The sequence below is a fragment of the Anastrepha obliqua genome, chromosome 6 (genome assembly GCF_027943255.1).
Source record: "Anastrepha obliqua isolate idAnaObli1 chromosome 6, idAnaObli1_1.0, whole genome shotgun sequence".
Classification (NCBI taxonomy): domain Eukaryota; kingdom Metazoa; phylum Arthropoda; class Insecta; order Diptera; family Tephritidae; genus Anastrepha; species Anastrepha obliqua.
In genome coordinates, this window is record NC_072897.1 from 1835918 (window position 1) to 1856149 (window position 20232).

General features: G+C 41.4%; 1 protein-coding gene across 1 annotated transcript in view; it reads left to right on the top strand.

The window, feature by feature from the left end:
* The window catches only part of LOC129249860 (uncharacterized), a 283989-nt gene that overhangs the window by 72540 nt on the left and 191217 nt on the right, over positions 1 to 20232 (top strand). Inside the window, exon 2 of the mRNA XM_054889528.1 lies at positions 14396 to 15825. Within this exon, the coding sequence (XP_054745503.1) occupies positions 14546 to 15825 (1280 nt within the window). The 5' untranslated portion in view covers positions 14396 to 14545. The remainder of the gene's footprint in view (positions 1 to 14395; positions 15826 to 20232) is intronic.

Consider the following 20232-nt stretch of genomic DNA (forward strand, 5'->3'; position numbering starts at 1 on the left):
CGACTATTTTTTTTTCTAATGTCTTCAATTAATTGCGTCTCTTTTTTATTTGTTAACCTTGACCCCCATAGTATGTCTTTAGCATTGTAGTCTCCTTCGGCTAAGTAACAATTCCCTAGCGATTTTAGATAATGCAGGTATGGTTCTTTTGTGTTGTTATATTTGGGGGGCACAGTAGACTGCAGATATTGCTATTTGCTTTTGTGTCTTCTATGGCTATTGTGGTGGCTTGGATGTTTTTTTCTCTGTATACCTCCAGTTCAATGTATTTAATATTTCTTTTGTTAATAATTGCTGTCCCACCGTGTGCTTTATTGTTGGGTTCATTTGTGTAATGTATATTATAGTTCGGTATGTTAACAAAAGTTTTGTCAGTGGCATAAGTTTCAGAGATCAATATTATATCGATTGATTTATTTATTAAAAATGATTTAAGTTCCAGAACGTGGCGAGCAAGTCCATTCGCATTCCATATAGTTAAGCTATTTTTTATTTCTTTCGTTCATCTAGTTTGGTAACGAGCAGTGTTAATATGTTCATCATACTTGTCAGTTGGGTTATTAATTGTCACATCATTTCTTTAAGTTCGATCATTTCGTCGTTATTTTTTGGAACATGTTCGATGTTATTTTTTGTTTGATTCGGTTCTTTTGGTGTTGTGTTGATTGTTGTTGCCTGGGCGTATGTTATGCCTGGCACCACTCGTGTTGTATTTGCGTTTGTTTCGATTGTCTCATTATTTGTTTGTTCTTTTTCATTTTGTATACTTTTTTTGCGTAGTGCCGGATATCTCTGGACTTGTAGTGCTTTATATATCGCACATCCGCGGTAGTTCGCTGTGTGATTTTCACCGCAATGTATGCATTGTAGGCTATTTTTATTATTGTTTTTAATTGGACACAATTGTTTTGTGTTTGCCTACACATTTTACGCACGCTGGGTCTATTTGACAATAATTTTTCGTTTCTTTTTTGGCGGGGTGGTTTAAAACTAATTTTGCAATGTAGAAGATTAGTTATACTATACATTTCTTTGTTATTATCCTTAGTTTTTAATTCAAGTGAAAATAGTGAAAGAGATTGTTTTTCGCGCTCTGAGTTGGTTATTTGTATGTTATGAATATTTGTTATTTCGTGACATAACTCAGCTAGCTCTTGCGTCAGTTGAATAGTGCATATTACGTAGTATTACTTTAAATCCTCGTTCATCTTTTGGTCTAAACGTGTAGTATTTTGTTCCTTTTTATTTTAGAAATTCTATAATTTTTTTATAGTGTAGAGGCTCTTTTGGCTGTAATTTTATTTCGTTTTTGCTAAGTACTTTCATTTCGTAAAATATATTTGGTATCAAATTCAACGCGTCAGCTAGAGCTTTTATATTTTGGACATTCTGAACGTATATAGATGGAGGTTTTTGCATGCGTGGAGTTTGTTGGCTGGTATTCGGAACTGTCCCACTGTCGCTTTGTTCTTCTATTATATCGTCGTCCGCTAAGAAAGCAAACTTGTTTGAAGAGGCTGGATTGCCCAGCCAGTACTCTTTTAGTGTTGTCTGTGTTTTATTTTGTGCTTTGGGTTTATGTTTTTTGCTGCTCTTAAGCTCTTCTGTTTGTTTGTTTGGTGATTGAGTTTCACGATTTTTCTTATTTGACTAAGCTGCTCTTTACAGTTAGTATAACTTAAATTATTTGCATATAGTGAATGAATTTGAAAAGGTCGAGCCAAGGAGCACCAGGAGATTTGGTGGCTCTTAAAACACTCAGGCTAAATAGCCCATTGTATTTAAAGCTCTGGAAAGGGGGTAGATAGTCAAGGAGGGAGGGAGAAAAGTATCAGAGAAAGAGATAAGAAAGAATAGAGACAGAGATAGAGATAGTTAGTCCTGTGAGAATTTTCCAGATTCTTTGGCAAATCTGTAAATATCCTCCAGTTTTAGAGAACGAATATTACTCATTCTCATGACATCGGAACCCAATACTCGTAGTCGCGCTCTAGCAAAGGCTGGACACTCACAGAGAAAGTGCTCAGTCCTATCCGCCTCCTCCAAGCATGACAGGCATACCGGGTCCTCGATGATTCCAATGGTGGTCATATGCTGACCCCATGGGTTGTGTCCTGTAATGATGCCGACCATCAACCGAATGTCTTTCCTTCTAAGTTTTCGTAGAAAGTTTGACAGTTTTCTGTTCGGACTTGTCACAAAACACTTTGCAGTTGTGCAGCGTTCTAGACCGGACCATCGCTCTTTATGTAGATTGCCTACATAATCGCTGATACAATTCTTGATTCCTGCGGGACTGATTCCGATTATTGGCTCTACCCCCAGTGGGGGCACCGCTGAGCCACGGTTGGTCAATTCATCGGCAATATCGTTTCCTTGAACACCGGAGTGTCCCGGAACCCATATAAGTACAAGCCTGTTTTGTATTGCGACAGAATTAAGCTTCTTCTTACATTCTTGAACAATCTTTGAGGTTTGCTTCGCGTTCTCCAGGGCCTTCAATGCAGCCTGACTGTCACTGAAGACTCCAATCTGTTTCCCGCTCCATCTCCTCTCGATTATCCATTCGGCTACTTTTAGGATGGCAAAAACTTCTGTTTGGAAAACAGTTGCCATCCCCCCCATAGCATAGTGATACTTATTACTATCGTTTAAGTTTCATCCGGCTCCAGACCCTATTTCAGTCTTGGACCCATCGGTAAAGAAAATATCCGTCAAACCTCCCAAATGAAACTGTGGGTATCAGGTCATCTTTAGGTGCCAAAAACAGTGGATACTGCTCCGACAGCAAGTTAAAGATTTCTCTGTGTCCCGAAGTTCCATCTTCGTGCCAGAAACCATATTTATGGAGTCTATACATTGCTTTTATTGCTTCCTGTTGTATCTTAAGATCCAGGTGGAGCAAATCAAGCATAGCATTTAGGGCATCACCAGAGGTTGTACTCATGGCACCCGTGATGCATAAACATACACTTCTCTGCAGCCTGTATAGTTCCCAGATTGTGGACTTAACCATGCTCCGTCGCCACCAGACCACTGAAGCGTAAGTGATGATTGGTCTGATAAGTGCTGTGTATATCCATAGGACCACAGCAGGATTCAGATCCCAGGTTTTGCCAAAGGCTCTACGGCATTGCTGAAAAATCTCCAATGCACGATTCACCTTCAGTGAAACGTTTGTCTCCCAAGTCAGCTTCTTATCCAAGATTACTCCTAGATATTTAACTTCGTTGGAAAGACCAAGTGTCACACCTTTCAGTGTTGGAAGACTGAGTCCATCCAATTTCCGTTTTCTCGTAAACAAGACTATGGTTGTTTTGTTCGGATTAACGGAAAGACCTTGTCTCATGCACCAGTCATCGATTTTGTCAAGAATCCTCTGCACTTTCGTGCAAAGCCTCCTTAAGGATTTATCTGATGTTAGCGCACAGACGTCGTCCGCGTATGCTTGGACGTGAAAACCGAGTTCCTGCATCTCCACTAATAGAGAGTCTACGACGAAGCACCACAGCAGCGGAGAAAGAACACCCCCTTGGGGACATCCTTGCTTGGCCCTGACTGTGATTTGATCGTCACTGCTCCCACCAGCGGTTAACAGCCTGTCAGAGAGCATGGAATATATCCATTTTATAATGGCTTGATTAACTCCGTGTCGTTCGGCAGAAGAACATATCGAGCCGAAAGTGGCATTATCAAAAGCCCCCTCAATGTCCACGAACACGCCCATTGTGTATTCGTCAGCTTCCAGCCCGGCTTCAATCTTGCTAACAAGATCGTGTAAGGCTGATTCACATGATTTTTCACTCTGGTAAGCGTGTTGATTTACGAGCATAACTCGGTGTAGGTGGTGTTCGCTCTACTGGCATAACAGGACAAACTTTACTTATTTTTTTTCGTTTTTATTATTATTTGTTTTTTGTTTTATTTATTCTTTTAGCTTGATTGTTCTTGTTGATCCAAACTGTATTGCGATCTGCAATATTTTGGTTAAAGCGTCTATTTCGCTTGTTGTTGTATTTTTATTATTTCTTTAAACACAGATATTGGTAAATATTGGAGCGTAAGAAAAAACACGTCCGCACTGATGAAAAAATCTAACTAACTTAGCACTTAATTCAATTTTTTACACGAAATTTGATGCAACCTTTTTTTTCGATAGCAGAAATCGCCGAACACACAAAACTTTTATTATTATTTTTATTATTAAACATAGTACAGGGTAGGCCATTTAAAGCGGGCCCATTTGTTTCTGAAAAAAAACATTGAAAAAAACATTTTTTTTTGTGTTGATATGAAAAATTATTTATTTTGATTCAAGGAGATTTGTTCCAGCTAGTTTTTGAAAATGATATCCTTCAAATGTTTGCCTCTGGCCTTGATGGCCAAATGTGTCCTTTTTTCGGCGTTTTCCATCGTTTTGGCCAATATTTCGGCCGGTATGGCGGCGATTTCGCGTCGAATATTGTTTTTAAGTTGAGTTAGAGTCCTTGGCTTGTTGATGTATACCTTGGATTTCAGATAACCCCACAAATAAAAGTCCGGTGGCGTCAAATCTGGTGATCTCGGTGGCCACGGAAAATCACCATTTTTCGAAATCAACCTTCCAGGGAACAATGGCTTCAAAAAATCGATTGTAGCGCGTGAAGTGTGGCATGTAGCCCCGTCCTGTTGGAACCAGTAGCCTTCCATGCGCCTGAGTGTTGTCCTGGCGATGCCTAATTCCTGAGAACGACGATAACTCGATGTTCGCGGAGCCTCCTCAACACTGGCTCGTACAGCCTCGATATTTTCAGCAGAACGTCGTGTACGTTGTCTGGATGCGTGGCTGGTATTGCTGAGACTACCGTGGTTAATAAATTTTGCGTATAAACGCTGTAAAGTGCTTTTGGATGGCGCACTTTTAACTTTATTTTTTTTTTAAACGCACGTTGAGTTTTCACAATTGAGAAGTTATTTTGGATGTAAAGCTGAATTATTTCAGCGCGTTCTTTTGGAGTGTACTGCTCCATGGTAAAAATTGTCTTGGACTGACGCTTCCAACGCGCTATGTCATTAGTCGATCTGACGTTCCTGTCAAAAGTTATAGGGTTGCCCGATGGGCCCGCTTTAAATGGCCTACCCTGTATTAAATACAGTGCCTAATATCTAAAGAAATAGAGTACAAGCAGCTTAGGCCATCGACTCTTTAGTTTAATGTTAGGTGGTAGGTACATATGAAGTAATTACATGAAATATAAGTATAATAAGAACTAAAATTATAGGTTACATACATTATTACAAAATTTCATATACTTAAATTGCTTTCTTGGATGAAATTATATATGCTTAGAATGTTACGTGATGTTACATATTTTAAAATAGACGCTGGGTTCGCCGAGCCGAAGTGTTTTTTCCTTAATCTCTCCAAAATTAAGCATTCGTTGAGGAAATGCTCCGCTGATGCTAATCTGGAGCAGAAAGCACAGGAACCAGGAGAACCTCCGGTGAGCAAATGCTGATGCGTTACGTTGGTGTGGCCAATCCTCAGGCGGGTAAAGATTGTTGATTGGTGACGGGTTGTTTTTGTAGGGTAAACTACTTTACTACGATCTGGGTTGGTACTTTTGTATTTGTGAAAGAAACTGCGCCACTCTATGTCCCATTTTGAAATTATGTGTAGCTCTATGTGTTTCTTTAGGTCTTTTTTATCTAAAGTCGCAAACTGGAATGTCGGTGCTGCTTCAAAATAATTTGCAGCATGATCGGCAAACTCATTTCCAGTTATACCAGAATGACCAGGCACCCAGAGCAATTTTATTTTATTTGAGTATTTGATGCACATGTCGCGTATGTGGGAAACTGCTGTGGTGAAATTGTAAACGTTTCTGACTGCTTTCAAGCAGGAGAAGCTATCAGAACAAACGATAAACCTCCCTTTGTTTTTAATAGCATATTCAATAGCTTTGTAAATTGCGAATGTTTTAGCAGTAAAGACGGACGAGTAACCTGGTAGGATTCCGCCGGATATTGTTTTTCCATGCTCAGTAACAACTGCAAATGATGTATTATTCCGTTTTGAGCCTTCTGTGTATATTGCTGTGTAATTAAGGGATTTGTATTTATTTATGAGCTCCAAAAATCTTTGCTGGTATACCAGTATACTAGTATTTTTCTTTTTTAAGTTGTGCAGAGATGTGTCAATAGTATTATCCTTCAGCAACCATACAGGTAGGTTATTAATTAAGGGACAACTTTTAGGAGGAAAAATTCCAAGATTTTTTGCGTAAGCAACACATCGTCGCAGAGTGGAGTTGAGTTTAAAAGAGCGTTTGTGGCGAGAAGCTACAACCAGGTTTTTGTGAATATCCCTGTTCGTTGAGTTAAATAATTTTGGAATGAGCTGCATGGTAGATTCGTATACCCTCTCTTTTATTGCAGGGAAACCGCTTTCACCCAGGATGCATAATATTGGAGATGTTGGAAAAGCATTAATGCTACGACGCACTGCTGCATGATATGGCGCTTCCAGTAGTTTAATATTGGAGTTTGCACACCAACCAAAAATGGGCAGGGCGTAATCAATTTTGGAGAGAATTAAGGCTTTTGTAACATTAACTAGCGTGTTGGTATGAATAAAAGAATGCATAGATGAGAGATACTTAATTATATTTAATCTTGACAAAAGCTGTCTTCTTAAATTAATACATTGATCCCGAAAAGTGAAGTTTTTATCAAAGTAAACACCTAAAATTTTTAAACAATTTACGCTTTCTATAATATTATTATCAAAAGTTATTTGAGGAAAGTTACAATTCTTTTTTTTACATCTGTGTAGTATTTTACATTTTGGGATAGATAATGCTGCACCAAATTGTAGTCCCCATTTTTTAAATTTATTGAGAATTTGACAAAAGGTGATTTTCACAATGTGGGGATCCTTAATATGAGTATAAATTATTGCGTCATCGGCGTACATAGTTAGTTTTACATTTTTGATATTCATACACATTTCGTTTAACTTTTCAAATGCTATTATAAATAAAACTACGGATAGGGGAGATCCCTGTGGAATACAATTAAAAAGGCAATAGGATTCGGATAAATTATTGTTTACACGAACTCGAAACCGGCGATGTGTCATAAAAGCCTTTACGAAACTGTATTGCGATCTGCAATATTTTGGTTAAAGCGTCTATTTCGCTTGTTGTTGTATTTTTATTATTTCTTTAAACACAGATATTGGTAGATATTGGAGCGTAAGAAAAAACACGTCCGCACTGATGAAAAAATCTAACTAACTTAGCACTTAATTCAATTTTTTACACGAAATTTGATGCAACATTTTTTTCGATAGCAGAAATCGCCGAACACACAAAACTTTTATTTATGCCTCTCCCAAGAAAAACTAAACATGCTATATTACTAAAACAGCGAACATATCTTCAAGACGACTGTACACATAAAAAAAATAATAGTCGAAAATTGAATATATAAGGTTGTCAAAAAAGTCTTGCGGTATTTTTATTGAATTTTCAATTGTTCATAAAATTGGTTATAATAATGCGATTTAAGTCAAATATGCACCGTTTTGTTCGATGACGACGAGTTCCCAAGGAGATGCCAACTTCATAATGCCCCTGTTATAGAAGCTCGCTTCCCTATTGTCAAAAAACTCGGAGATCCAATTTTCACAGGACTCTCTTGTGGACAACTTCCGACTACCAAGCTCGTTCGCCATGGACAGAAATAGGTGGTAATCACTTGGTGCGAGATCCGGACTATACGGTGGATGCAAAAGAACCTCCCATCCGAGCTCCCGGAGCTTCTGGCGCGTCACCAAAGATGTGTGTGGCCTGGCGTTGTCCTGATGGAAGACAATTCGGCCTCTGTTGATCAAAGATGGCCTCTTCTGCATGAGTGCTGCATTCAAGCGGTCCAGTTGTTGGCAGTACAGGTCCGAATTGAGCGTTTGGCCATAGGGGAGCAGCTCATAGTGGATGATTCCCTGCCAATCCCACCAAACACACAGAAGAACCTTCTTGGCCGTCAATCCAGGCTTGGCCACCGTCTGGGCAGCTTCACCGCTTTTCGACCACGACCGTTTGCGCTTCACGTTGTCGTAAGTGACCCACTTTTCATCGCCAGTCACCATCCGCTTCAAAAACGGGTCGATTTTGTTGCGATTCAGAAGCGATTCGCATGCATCCATACGGGCAAAAATGTTTTTTTGCGTCAAGTCGTGTGGCACCCATACATCGAGCTTCTTTTTGAATCCCAGCTTCTTCAAATGGTTTATAACGGTTTGATGACTCATGCCCAGCTCTTGGCCGATGCTACGGCTGCTACTATGCCGGTCTCTTTCGATCAATTCAGTTATTTTATCGCAATTTTCGACGACAGGCCTTCCGGACCGTGGCGCATCTTCGATCACCTCTGCACCAGAACGAAAACGTTGAAACCATCGTTGTGCGGTGGAAATGGAAACTGTATCGGGTCCATAAACTGCACAAATTTTATTGGCAGCATGAGATGCATTTTTGCCTTTATCGTAGTAGTACTGTAAAATATGCCGTATTTTCTCTTTATTTTGCTCCATGTTTGCGACGCTATAACTCACGAACGACTAAAAGCAAACAACAATTAATCAAACACGTGTAAGCACGTGAAAAGAGCTTTCCACAAAGCTCTAGCATGAACCGATGCGACGAATACAACTAGAACTACGCGCTTGCAAAGACAAGCTTGCGGAAATACCGCAAGACTTTTTGGCCAACTTTATACGTAGGCAACAAAATTTGACACCTTCACCTTATTTTTTAAACACACCTCATATTCATATCCATAACTCCTATTTTTTTTAAATATCAATAGGGTGTTCGAAATTACAGACTGACTGCTATATTTTCGGATGCTTCCAAGATTCTTGGGCACGATATTAATGCCAAGTTTAATTTTTCTGTAAAATCCATGATCTGTCCCTAGCAGCAGGGGCTTGCTACCGATCGATCGACAGTTTCTAATCTCGCTGTATGAAAATGATATCAGTAGTAATGTTATTAGTAATTGTTTTTTCTTTGCGAGATTCGTACTTAACGCGGAAGACTTAAAGATATTTTCGGTAATTAAAGCCACTTTGGATCTTATTAGTCTCCCTGAAGTGGCGAATTCAATAAATTATTTTCGATTAATTTAATCAAAGATTTTTAATATATTGTCTTCAAGTTAGTAAAATTAAACACCAGTAGTGCGATTCACTAGGAGGATGGTTCCTTGTGTAGAAGTCCACGCAAGTGGGGAAAGTTACTGATCGCCATTCACTTGGGAATGGCCAGGACGATTCTTCTGCATATGGTTCAAGCAGCTCACAACGGCCGGGATTAGCCCACGTATCCTCTGGGTAGCTTCCGAACACCCGTTCGGGAGTGAGCTAAAGTGAGAAGGCGAAACATTCCAGGATAGCTGGTTGTGCGTTGGGTTTGGGACCCGCCACTTAAAAATCCCCCCCAATGAAAACTTTAAAAAAGCCTCGGATGAGACCTCCCTATACTGATGACGACCCCTGCAAACGAACTAAGGACTATGATTTGAGGGCATGCACCTGGAATGTCCGGTCCCTTAATGGGGAAGGTGCCTCTGCCCGGCTGGTTGATGTCCTCGTGAGAGTAAAGGCTGACATCACTGCCATCCAAGAGATGCGATGGACGGGGCAAGGAAAGAAAACCATAGGACCTTGCGACGTCTACTACAGCTGCCATGTAAAGGAGCGCAAATTCGGTGTCGGATTTGTTGTGGGAGAGAGACTTCGTCGCCAAGTACTGTCGTTCACTCCGGTGGACGAGCGTCTCGCAACAATCCGCATCAAAGCACGTTTTTTTAACATATCGCTAATTTGCGCCCACGCCCCGACGGAAGAGAAGGACGATGCGACCAAAGATTCTTTCTATGAGCGCCTGGAACGTTCCTATGAGCGCTGCCCCCGCCACGACATAAAAATCGTGCTTGGCGACTTCAACGCCAGGGTGGGCAAGGAGGGAATTTTTGGTCCCACAGTCGGAAAATTCAGCCTGCACAACGAAACATCCGGTAACGGACAGAGGCTGATCGACTTCGCTGGGGCCCGAAACATGGTAGTCTGCAGCACCAGATTCCAGCATAAGAAGATTCACCAAGCCACCTGGCTGTCTCCTGATCGAAAAACACGAAACCAGATCGATCATGTTGTGATAGATGGAAGACACGCTTCTAGTGTATTAGATGTACGTACGATCCGAGAACCCAACATTGACTCGGATCACTACCTTGTTGCAGCCAAACTGCGCACCCGCCTCTGTGCAGCAAAAAACGTGCATCTACCTACGCAAAGAATGTTCGACATCGAAAAGCTGCAATCACAACAGACAGCCAGAAGATTCGCCACTCGACTCTCACTCCTGCTCTCGGAGAGCACTGCCCAACAAACCGGCATCCACGAACAATGGAGCAACATTTCTCGTTCTCTACGTACCGCCGCCGAAGAAGAAATCGGATTCCGGCGAGCCCGAAAAAACAATTGGTACGACGAGGAATGTCATGCTGCCGCAGAAAGAAAGGATGCCGCCTATAGAGCCACGCTGCGATTGGGCGCAACGCGAGCCATGTGGGATCGCTACAGAGAGCTGAAAAAGGAAGAGAGACGTATTATCCGAAAGAAGAAACGAGAGGCCGAAATACGTGAGTGCGAAGAGCTTGAGATGCTGGCCAACAGGAACAACGCCCGAAAATTCTACCAGAAAGTTCGGCGGCTTACAGAAGGTTTCAAGACCGGGGCGTTTTCCTGTAAGAACAAAGACGGCGAACTGGTGACTGACGTACAGAGCAATCTTAAATTATGGAGGGAACACTTCTCGAACCTATTGAACAGTGACAGCTGCGCATGTCACCGAGAAAGTGAAGATCCCGATACCCCAATCGTTGACGACGGAACTGTCGTTCCGCTACCCGATCATGACGAGGTGAGAATAGCGATAATGCGGCTAAAAAACAACAAAGCCGCGGGCGCCGACGGACTACCGGGTGAGCTATTCAAACATGGCGGCGAGGAGCTGGTAAGGTGCATGCATCAGCTTCTATGCAGAATATGGTCGGATGAAAGCATGCCTGCCGATTGGAATTTAAGTGTGCTCTGCCCAATCCATAAGAAGGGCGATCCTGCAATTTGTGCCAATTACCGCGGGATTAGCCTTCTAAATATCGCCTATAAGGTTCTAGCGAGCGTATTGTGTGAAAGGCTGAAGCCCACCGTCAACCAACTGATTGGACCTTATCAGTGTGGCTTCAGACCTGGAAAGTCTACCATCGACCAAATATTCTCAATACGCCAAATCTTGGAAAAGACCCATGAAAGGAGAATCGACACACACCACCTTTTCGTCGATTTCAAAGCTGCATTCGACAGTACGGAAAGGAGTTACCTGTATGCCGCGATGTCTGAATTTGGTATCCCCGCAAAATTAATACGGCTATGTAAGATGACGTTGCTCAACACCAGTAGCGCCGTCAGAATTGGGAAGGACCTCTCCGAGCCGTTTGATACCAAACGAGGTTTCAGACAGGGTGACTCGCTGTCGTGTGACTTCTTTAACCTGATGCTGGAGAGCATCGTACGAGCCGCAGAACTTAATCGCTCAGGCACAATTTTTTATAAGAGCGTACAATTGTTGGCGTATGCCGATGATATTGACATCATCGGCCTTAACAACCGCGCTGTTAGTTCTGCCTTCTCCAAACTGTATAAAGAGGCAAAGCGAATGGGTTTGGTGGTGAACGAGGACAAAACGAAGTACCTCCTGTCTTCAAACAAACAGTCGGCGCACTCGCGTATCGGCACCCACGTCACTGTAGACAGTTATAATTTCGAGGTTGTAAAAGACTTCGTCTATTTAGGAACCAGCATTAACACCGATAACAATGTCAGCCTTGAAATCCAACGTAGAATCTCTCTTGCGAACAAGTGCTACTTTGGACTAAGTAGGCAACTGAGTAGCAAAGTCCTCTCTCGACGAACAAAACTAACACTCTACAAGACTCTCATCATGCCCGTCCTAACGTATGGCGCAGAAGCTTGGACGATGACAACATCCGATGAAGCGACGCTTGGAGTGTTCGAGAGAAAGATTCTGCGTAAGATTTTTGGACCTTTGCACGTTGGCAACGGCGAATATCGCAGACGATGGAACGATGAGCTGTATGAGCTTTACGACGACATAGACATAGCGCAGCGAATAAAGATCCAGCGGCTACGTTGGCTGGGTCATGTCGTCCGAATGGATACAAACGCTCCGGCTTTGAAAGTATTCGATGCGGTACCAGCTGGTGGTAGCAGAGGAAGAGGGCGGCCTCCACTGCGTTGGAAAGATCAGGTGGAGAAGGACTTGGCTTCACTTGGTGTGTCCAACTGGCGCCGGTTAGCACGAGAAAGAAACGACTGGCGCGCTTTGTTAAACTCGGCCAAAATCGCGTAAGCGGTTATAGCGCCAATTAAGAAGAAGAAGTGCGATTCACTAAGTTATGATGATTCGACAATTGTTATTTTTGTCTACAATATTTGCCGATTGCACTAAAGATTTAGCTATTCACAAACTTATGCTAACTAACCCTCAAGAGCAGTCTTCTTCTATTTATTCAAACTGATAGATTTAAATACCAAAATGAGCGCATAGTTGTGTTTTTGAGTATTTCTTCAATTATATTTGCACAAAGTAAGTAAAATAAATTAGTTCTTTATTTGAAATTAATGTTTACTTAATACTTTTTATACATATGTACATATATTGCTTTAAGATATCAAAAAAGCCGCTCCACAGCCAAGAAGCTCAATCAAAAACTTCTTTTACGGCTTGCCGCTCCACTTGCGACATAGGAAACCTCACTCTTGCTCAAAACATGGAACGGTTGATTGCATCTGTTACACTATGGCTAACGGACGACTGGCTCATGGATATTCCCTATTGCTCACCTAAGGGTCGTTGATAACATAAAGTTGCAAAAAATCGCAGTGCAGCTAGAACCTTGTAATATAAAGGCAGAGTTTAGAATTAAATTAGCTTGAATATTACATCATTTATCTGTTTTTCAGTCGAAATCGGAGTTATTCTGGAACCTTTGAGATGACTGTCAACCTGAAAAATTAGGTCCTCGGTCAAGTCTGGAGTTAACCGGAATAGTTTTTGGAACTCCCCTGCAGCCAAATGGAAAAGATTGTCCACATCCCGGAGCAAACGTCGATCCACTGTTTCATGGCTCACTATCTCCTCGCCACTCGATAAGTCCTAAGCCAAATACTCAAAGGACATATTCGCGTCTTCCGTGTTTGTTAATGAAATTTAAAAATTTTAATTCAAACCACTAGTTCTGATTTTTTCATTTAATTTAACCACAACAAAATTGTTGTTATTTAGTTTGCAATAATCGACATGTTAACCAAACATATGACTTTGTCTTATCGATTTTCAAAACAAAAAAAATGGGTTACCGAATAACAAAGTCATTAAAATTGTGGTCAAGGAAAGATAAGAATGCGAATATCGTTAAAATGTGTTACTGAGGCGTCATACCTCTAAATGCTCTGATCCGTATACCTTAATGTGTTTTGCTTTACATCATTTATTAGGCCACTTGAACATGTTAAAAAATGTTTCTTAAACTCCATGTTCGCTCTTTAAACTGTAGTTTACCTCTACGGTCATATCTTTCCCGTCTATTATTCATAATCCTTAAAATCTCTTAAATATCCCAAGACTTTCTTTTAATTATGAAATTATCAATAGAACAATTGATTATGTGCATTTGTTGGAACGAATCAAATTTAATGCTCCTCAGAGTACTTTTCGTAGCTTGCTCCGGTTTATGGGATAATTAAAGAGCTAACTATTCGTGAATTTAATGATATTAGTCATGCTGTTTTCTTAGCCTTTTTTTTTTGAAATTATTGCATGTAATTAGTTCTCATTAGTATTACGAAAGCTTTGTCGAAGATACTCAATTGGAGTCTGAGTCAAGTTTTGGTAAAAGAAAGTTGGCTGAATAGATCCGATTTGCAGTAAAACAATTGCATTGAAATCACTGAAATGTTCGTTCAAAATTTTAGGACGACTAATCTCCACGATCTTTATGGCTTACTGAAAATCAGTAAGTATATCTTGTAGTAAATAATGATCTATAAGACAAACGAGCTGACTTATTAGTTCGGTCTGGGTAAAACAAGTATAAAAAAGGACTGAATGGCGGCTTATATTAAACAGGATTGCAGTAAAAATTCCTACAGGAGTCGTCATTGGGCACTGCGTATCATTGTACTCTCCATCCATTCATTAATAACATTTGTATTCCAAAGTATAAAAGAAGTTATAACAATTCCTATTTCGTTTTTTATTTACAGATAATTTTTGAAATACGATCAGTACAAACAGGCTTTTGTGACTTAATTTACATGTACGAGCCCATACCGTTTAAACCAGTTCAGGCCAAACCTAACTGTAGATTATAGTCCTCCGGACAGCTTCTTATACTTGATAAATTAGCCATTAATATGGGGTTAATTTTTAATGTTACTTCGGGCAAGAACAATAAAAAAAGAAACAACGGTCTCCCAAAACCGGTAACCCGCAAAGTTAAAAAGCCGGATGATTTAACGACTTCAGCGCTGAGATTTAGAAGTAATATTTTGTCGAAAGAAATCTGTACTTCACATTCAGCGTTTTGCCAAAGTCGTATAAAAAACGTTGATTCTGAGTATGCCAACAGCATTAGCAGCAGACGATTCAGAGCCAAACGCAAGGAAAAGAGCAGCAACCTGATCGCAGAAAGCCAAATTAAAAGACGACCACTAGGATTTATGATTTTCAATAGAAGCAGTGTTATCAGTGAAAACTGTACAATCACCCGGGGTAAAAAGATTGAGAATTGTTTCCCCCGGGTCGAATCGGACTCTCTTTTGTCCTGTAATTTTGATAGTAGTAGCGATTTTACAAAATCTTTTCAACGACGAAGCGAGAAATATGTTATGCAGGCAGTAATGCCAATAATGAAAAAATATACTGGTGATAACGCTCACGTCAGTGCAGATGCGGTGTCATTAGAACAAGCAACATCTGCACTCATCTCCAACAATCCTCGGCTAAATTGTACTCATCACAAGACAAAGTGTCGTTCTAGCAAACCTTACCGTAACCTATTTAGAGGTACAGCGGTAGTAGCGGTAGGAAAAGCAACGAATAGGGCAAAACAGATGACAGTATTTCCCAATATAGCATTGGTACGAAAACTATCACCTACTGGATCGTGTGCGGCTGAGATTATATCTGCGCAAACTTTGATAACATCTGTTACAAACCGATCAGTGTCACCAACGTCGACGGTGGCATCAGTAATGCCAACTTTAGCAGGAACGCTATTAGACGTCCCGGTTTTTTCCCAGCTTTGGCAGAAGCTTGTGAAACTACTAGGGAATTCAGTAGCAGGAATAACTTCGCCATATAGGTTTTCAAAAGAACATGTTAGATCAACACTAAAAACGGCAGGAAAAACAACGAAAATTCCTAAAGCAATGGATCGACTACAGAAGCACTCAACAATATCTGAATCAATATTAACAGGGACAGCAACATGTAGTAAAATAACTGTATCAGCCATACCGACGGCGCCTTCAGACTGCTCATCATCGCGTACGAAATCGCGGTTGTTACCCAGTGTGGGTACCACGTCATTCTTTACATTGTTGACACTCATTTGCTTAGAAACGGTACTGCTCTCTACTGTATCTAATTGTGCAAAAACATTCTACATGCATTGGAATACATCGAACAGCATGTAAGTATTATTTATTATAAATGCTAGTATATATTTGTATGTTACTTCTCTAAAATCTTCCAACGAACTATAAAAACAGTTTAGGTTTTTAATGTTGTCAACTGAACACGATTTTGGTAATATTTTAAATTTTGTATAACGCGTTAAAAATGAAAGGAATTTATAAGCATTCGATTATTTTTGTGAATAAAACGGAGAATTCGATGAAACCTTGTGAGCTTCTTGTACGATAATTACAATAGGTTTTCAAAAACAACCTATTTGCCAACTTCAAGTGGTGTATGAAAAGTATGGCTCAAGTAATAACCATTCAATTGACCCGTTGCCTTTAGACATTATTGATAGTTTTACCGTGACGCCAGATCATATCGAACATGCAATCGCTAATCTGATCGTAAAATTATAGTTTGAATCATGAGGGTCTTGCTCCAATTTTTTACTTTTTAGTAAATGTATAGATAATGCAGTTGTTCTAGATCCTTGGAAATAATGTTTAATTGTTCCTATTCATAAATCAGGCAATCGTAATAATGTGTTATATGCAATTACAGACCTATCGTGAAACAAAGTATTTTTTCGAAGCTGTTTGATTTCATGCTTAAAACAAAACTTTTTAATCAGGCATATTTCTCTATCGAAATGACATACAGACCCATCGTGAAGAAAAGTACTTTTTCGAAGCTGTTTGATTTCATGCTTAAAACATGCTTCTGAATCAGGCATATTCCTCAAAAGCGAAATGACTGCAGGATTTTATGGCACTGAAATCTATCTACACTAACATAGTGTTACGTTAATTTCCAATAAAATTGTCAACACATTTAAACATCAAGCTCAACCTGATGGTTATTCATACAGATTTTTCAAAAACCTTCGACAAAGTTGATCATATATTCTTATGAATAAACTCTGTGCCTTCTAGATTAAAGGAATGTTTTCAAAAATTTTCAGTAGTTTTTTTATCTGATACGAAGCTTTTTGTAAAACTAGGTACCGTGAAATCGTCCGTAATATTAAACGCATAGTGTGGCATACCTGCGGTCCACTGTTTTATCTCATTTTTGTCATTGATTTACCAATTAATTTTCATAAAGCGAAATGTTTAATGTTCGCGGATGAAGTGAAGCTGATTTTGAGAATCCCTAACGTGACTATCTTCAGTAGTTTTCAAATAAACCATGGTGCACAGTGATTTTCATCTAAATATTCAAAAATGGTGGGTTATGTCATTTTCTAGGAGGACTAGTCCTAATACTTTCAATTACAATCTGGATGGCAAGATATTCAAAAATAATACTAAGATAAAAGACTTGGGTCGGATTTTCGACTCGAGACTAATTTTTGTGGAGCTGTGGACTATGTTGTGTCTAAAGCATTTTCAATGATTCGGTTTATTCGTACGAACTCTGAAATTTCTTTGGTCCAATGACTTTAATAGCGCTGTAAGTCTCGTTGGTGCGCAGTATCCTGGATTATGGTTGTATAATTTGAAACTCTTCCTAGGAAACTGATTCAAATTAAATGGAAACAGTGCGAAGTTTATTTTGGATTATCCAAACTTCATTGGCCAAATGATTGTCCCGATTATTTGGGAGGCGTAAACTGTTAGGCTTACAGAGCTTATCTGATAGAAAAAGTTACTTTTCAATAATTTCGATATACAATATTCTCAATGGAGCCTTGGCTTGCTGCGTGACTACCATTTGGTAGTGCAGTCTCTTCATGTTTCAAGTCTTCGTACATGTTTTGTATTATAAAAGATATTTTGTTTTTTGTTTGTTTGTTTGTTAACAGTAATAGTAGCCCCGCCAGTGTCGGGCATATCAGCGGTCGTCTTCGTCTAGCTCATCTAACGGGAGGCCCAGGAAACATAGAGAGGTGTTATATGAGTGGGTTTGATGGGGCATGTGAAAAGGTGGTTAGTGTCGTGTGGGGTACCTTCACATGCCGGACATATGTTTAGTATATCGGAGTCGATTCTGGATAAGTAGGAGTTTAACTGCTACAATATCCAGAACGTAATTGTGCCCATGTTACACGTGTCTTTTGGGGGAAGCTGGGGCTCTTCATCTGCTATGGATAGTGGTTGGACTCCGATTACGGTATTCACAGGACGGGAGCTTAAGGAGGTGGTGACGGTCTCCCGGTAGTAGATTTCTGTCAATTTTGTCCTGGATTTCGTCGGTAAAGTTTAAAATGTGTCTCCTGACGCGCCTAGGAGGCGGCTCAGGCTCAAGCAAGTGTCTGCGGGGGTGAAACCTGTGTAGCACCCCAGCAGGAACTGCTTGCTGAGCAGTTTGTTGTGGTCCATTACAGGGATAAGGTGTTGAATAGGGACATCAGAAGGAAACCGGTCGCTGTCCGAATGGCACTATTTTGGCTTGTCTGTAGCTTTAACCACTGCGTGTCACTAGTTCCAGGCGACCAGACAGGCGCTGCATAGTTCAGAACCGGCCGACCAATTGCCTTAAATGTCGAAAACAACAGTTCTTTGTCTTTACCCGAAGCGCTGCCGGCAAGCGACTTGAGGACCTTGTTGCGGTTTTGGACTTTAGTGACAATTGCGGTTGTGTGCACTGAGAAAGAGAGAAAACTGTCAAAGGTTACTCCTAAAACGTTGGGAGTGTTTACCGTCGGAATTGGTGTGCCGTCGACTTCTACCTTAAGGGACAGTTTGACCTCCTTTGTCCAGGAGGTAAAGAGAGTCGCCGTGGATTTAGTGGGGGAAAGTTTGAGTTTCCTCGCAGTGAAAAAGCGAGAAAGGTTCCTGAGGTAGTTGTTCACTTTGGAGCACAGACCATCGATGTCATTGCCCGACGCCATTATCGTGCAGTCGTCGGCGTATGAGATAAAGGAGACTCCCTCTGATGGTTGGGGGAGGCTCGAGATGTAGAAGTTGAACAGCAAGGGAGAAAAGACACCACCCTGCGGTACACTTTGCTTTATCTTCCTCTGCTTTGGTGTTTGATCTCGAAAAATCACTGACAAGTGACGACCGCTCAGATAGTTTGCGGACCACCTCTTCAGCCCTGGCGGGAGTGTCGACTGAAAAATATCATCTAGTAGCGTGGAATGGCTGACTGTATCGAAAGCCTTCTTCAGGTACAACGATACTAGGACAGTCCTCTCGCAGGGGCGGTTTTGGTTAAGCCCGTGATTTATCTGGGCGTTTATGGCGGTGAGTGCAGTGGCGGTGCTATGCACTCGTCGGAATCCGTGCTGATGTGGGGCTGGGGCCAGGTGTTTCGTGAAGAGTGGGAGTAGGAGGGCTTCAAGTGTCTTCACTACTGGGGAAAGGAGAGTTATCGGACGATAAGATTCCCCTTGGTTGGCGCGTTTCCCAGGTTTCAGTAGTGGGACCACTCTTCTTGCTTCCCACTTGTCAGGGATGATGAGAGTGGCCAGGGACAGATTGAAGACCCTTGTGAGAAATCCTACTCCTAAAGGTTAGTAAGTCAGGTCCAATGGCTTTTGATGTTTTCGATTTGTTGATGGCACCTTGAACCTCATCACCGGAGAAAGTAAGTGGCGCACTGTCGTTCGTCAGTTTGTGCAGCCTTCTGGTAGCACGACTCTTGGACCTGTCGACCGGAGGATGCAGTATAAAAAGCCGGCTAAAAAAGCTCGCGCATCTCTTCGGGTCTGACGAAGTACAACCGTTGAGGGTGATGGGCACCTTGTCGTTGTGCTTCGTCGGGTTCGACAGGGACCTAACGGTGGACCAGAGCTTACTCACCCCAGAGGTGAGATTACGGGTCTTGAAGTGCTCAACCCATTTAGTCCGCTTGTGTTGATCTACCAATTGCCGGATCTCCAAATTGAGATCCCTTATGCGGGGATCCCCGGGATCGACCTGGCGTAGGTGGTCACGCTCGTTTGCTAAACTGACTGCTTCGGCTGGGAAATGAGGACGAGTGTTCTTAAAACTTCCAGCTGGAATATAGCGAGCCGCAGCAGCTGTGAGCACCTTGCGGAATGCGCGTTCGCCTGCTCTGCCAATTGATGTCCCCTACGATCGTTTGGCGGGCTCCAATGCGCATTGAAGTCACCTAAAACCAATCGGTTTTCACCTCTGGTGAGCACACCTATATCAGGGTGATATCCTGCCGGGCTGCAGGTGACAGGGGGTATATAAACATTATAAACTTCGAGCTCGGCATCGCCTGTCCGGACAGCTAAGCTATACCTTGACATTCTAAGGTGTTGTCCCTGCGGACGATGCTTTCGTCACTGAGACGATACTGCACTGTATGGTGGGCAATAAGCGCCAGACCACCACCATTGTCTCGCTCGCAATTGTGTCTGTGCACGTTATAGCCATAGCGTGCAGCTTGGTTTCCTGAACCGGGATTCTTGGGATACTGTGACGGCTCATAAAGTCAGTTGTATTGAACAAGCTTAAAGCTT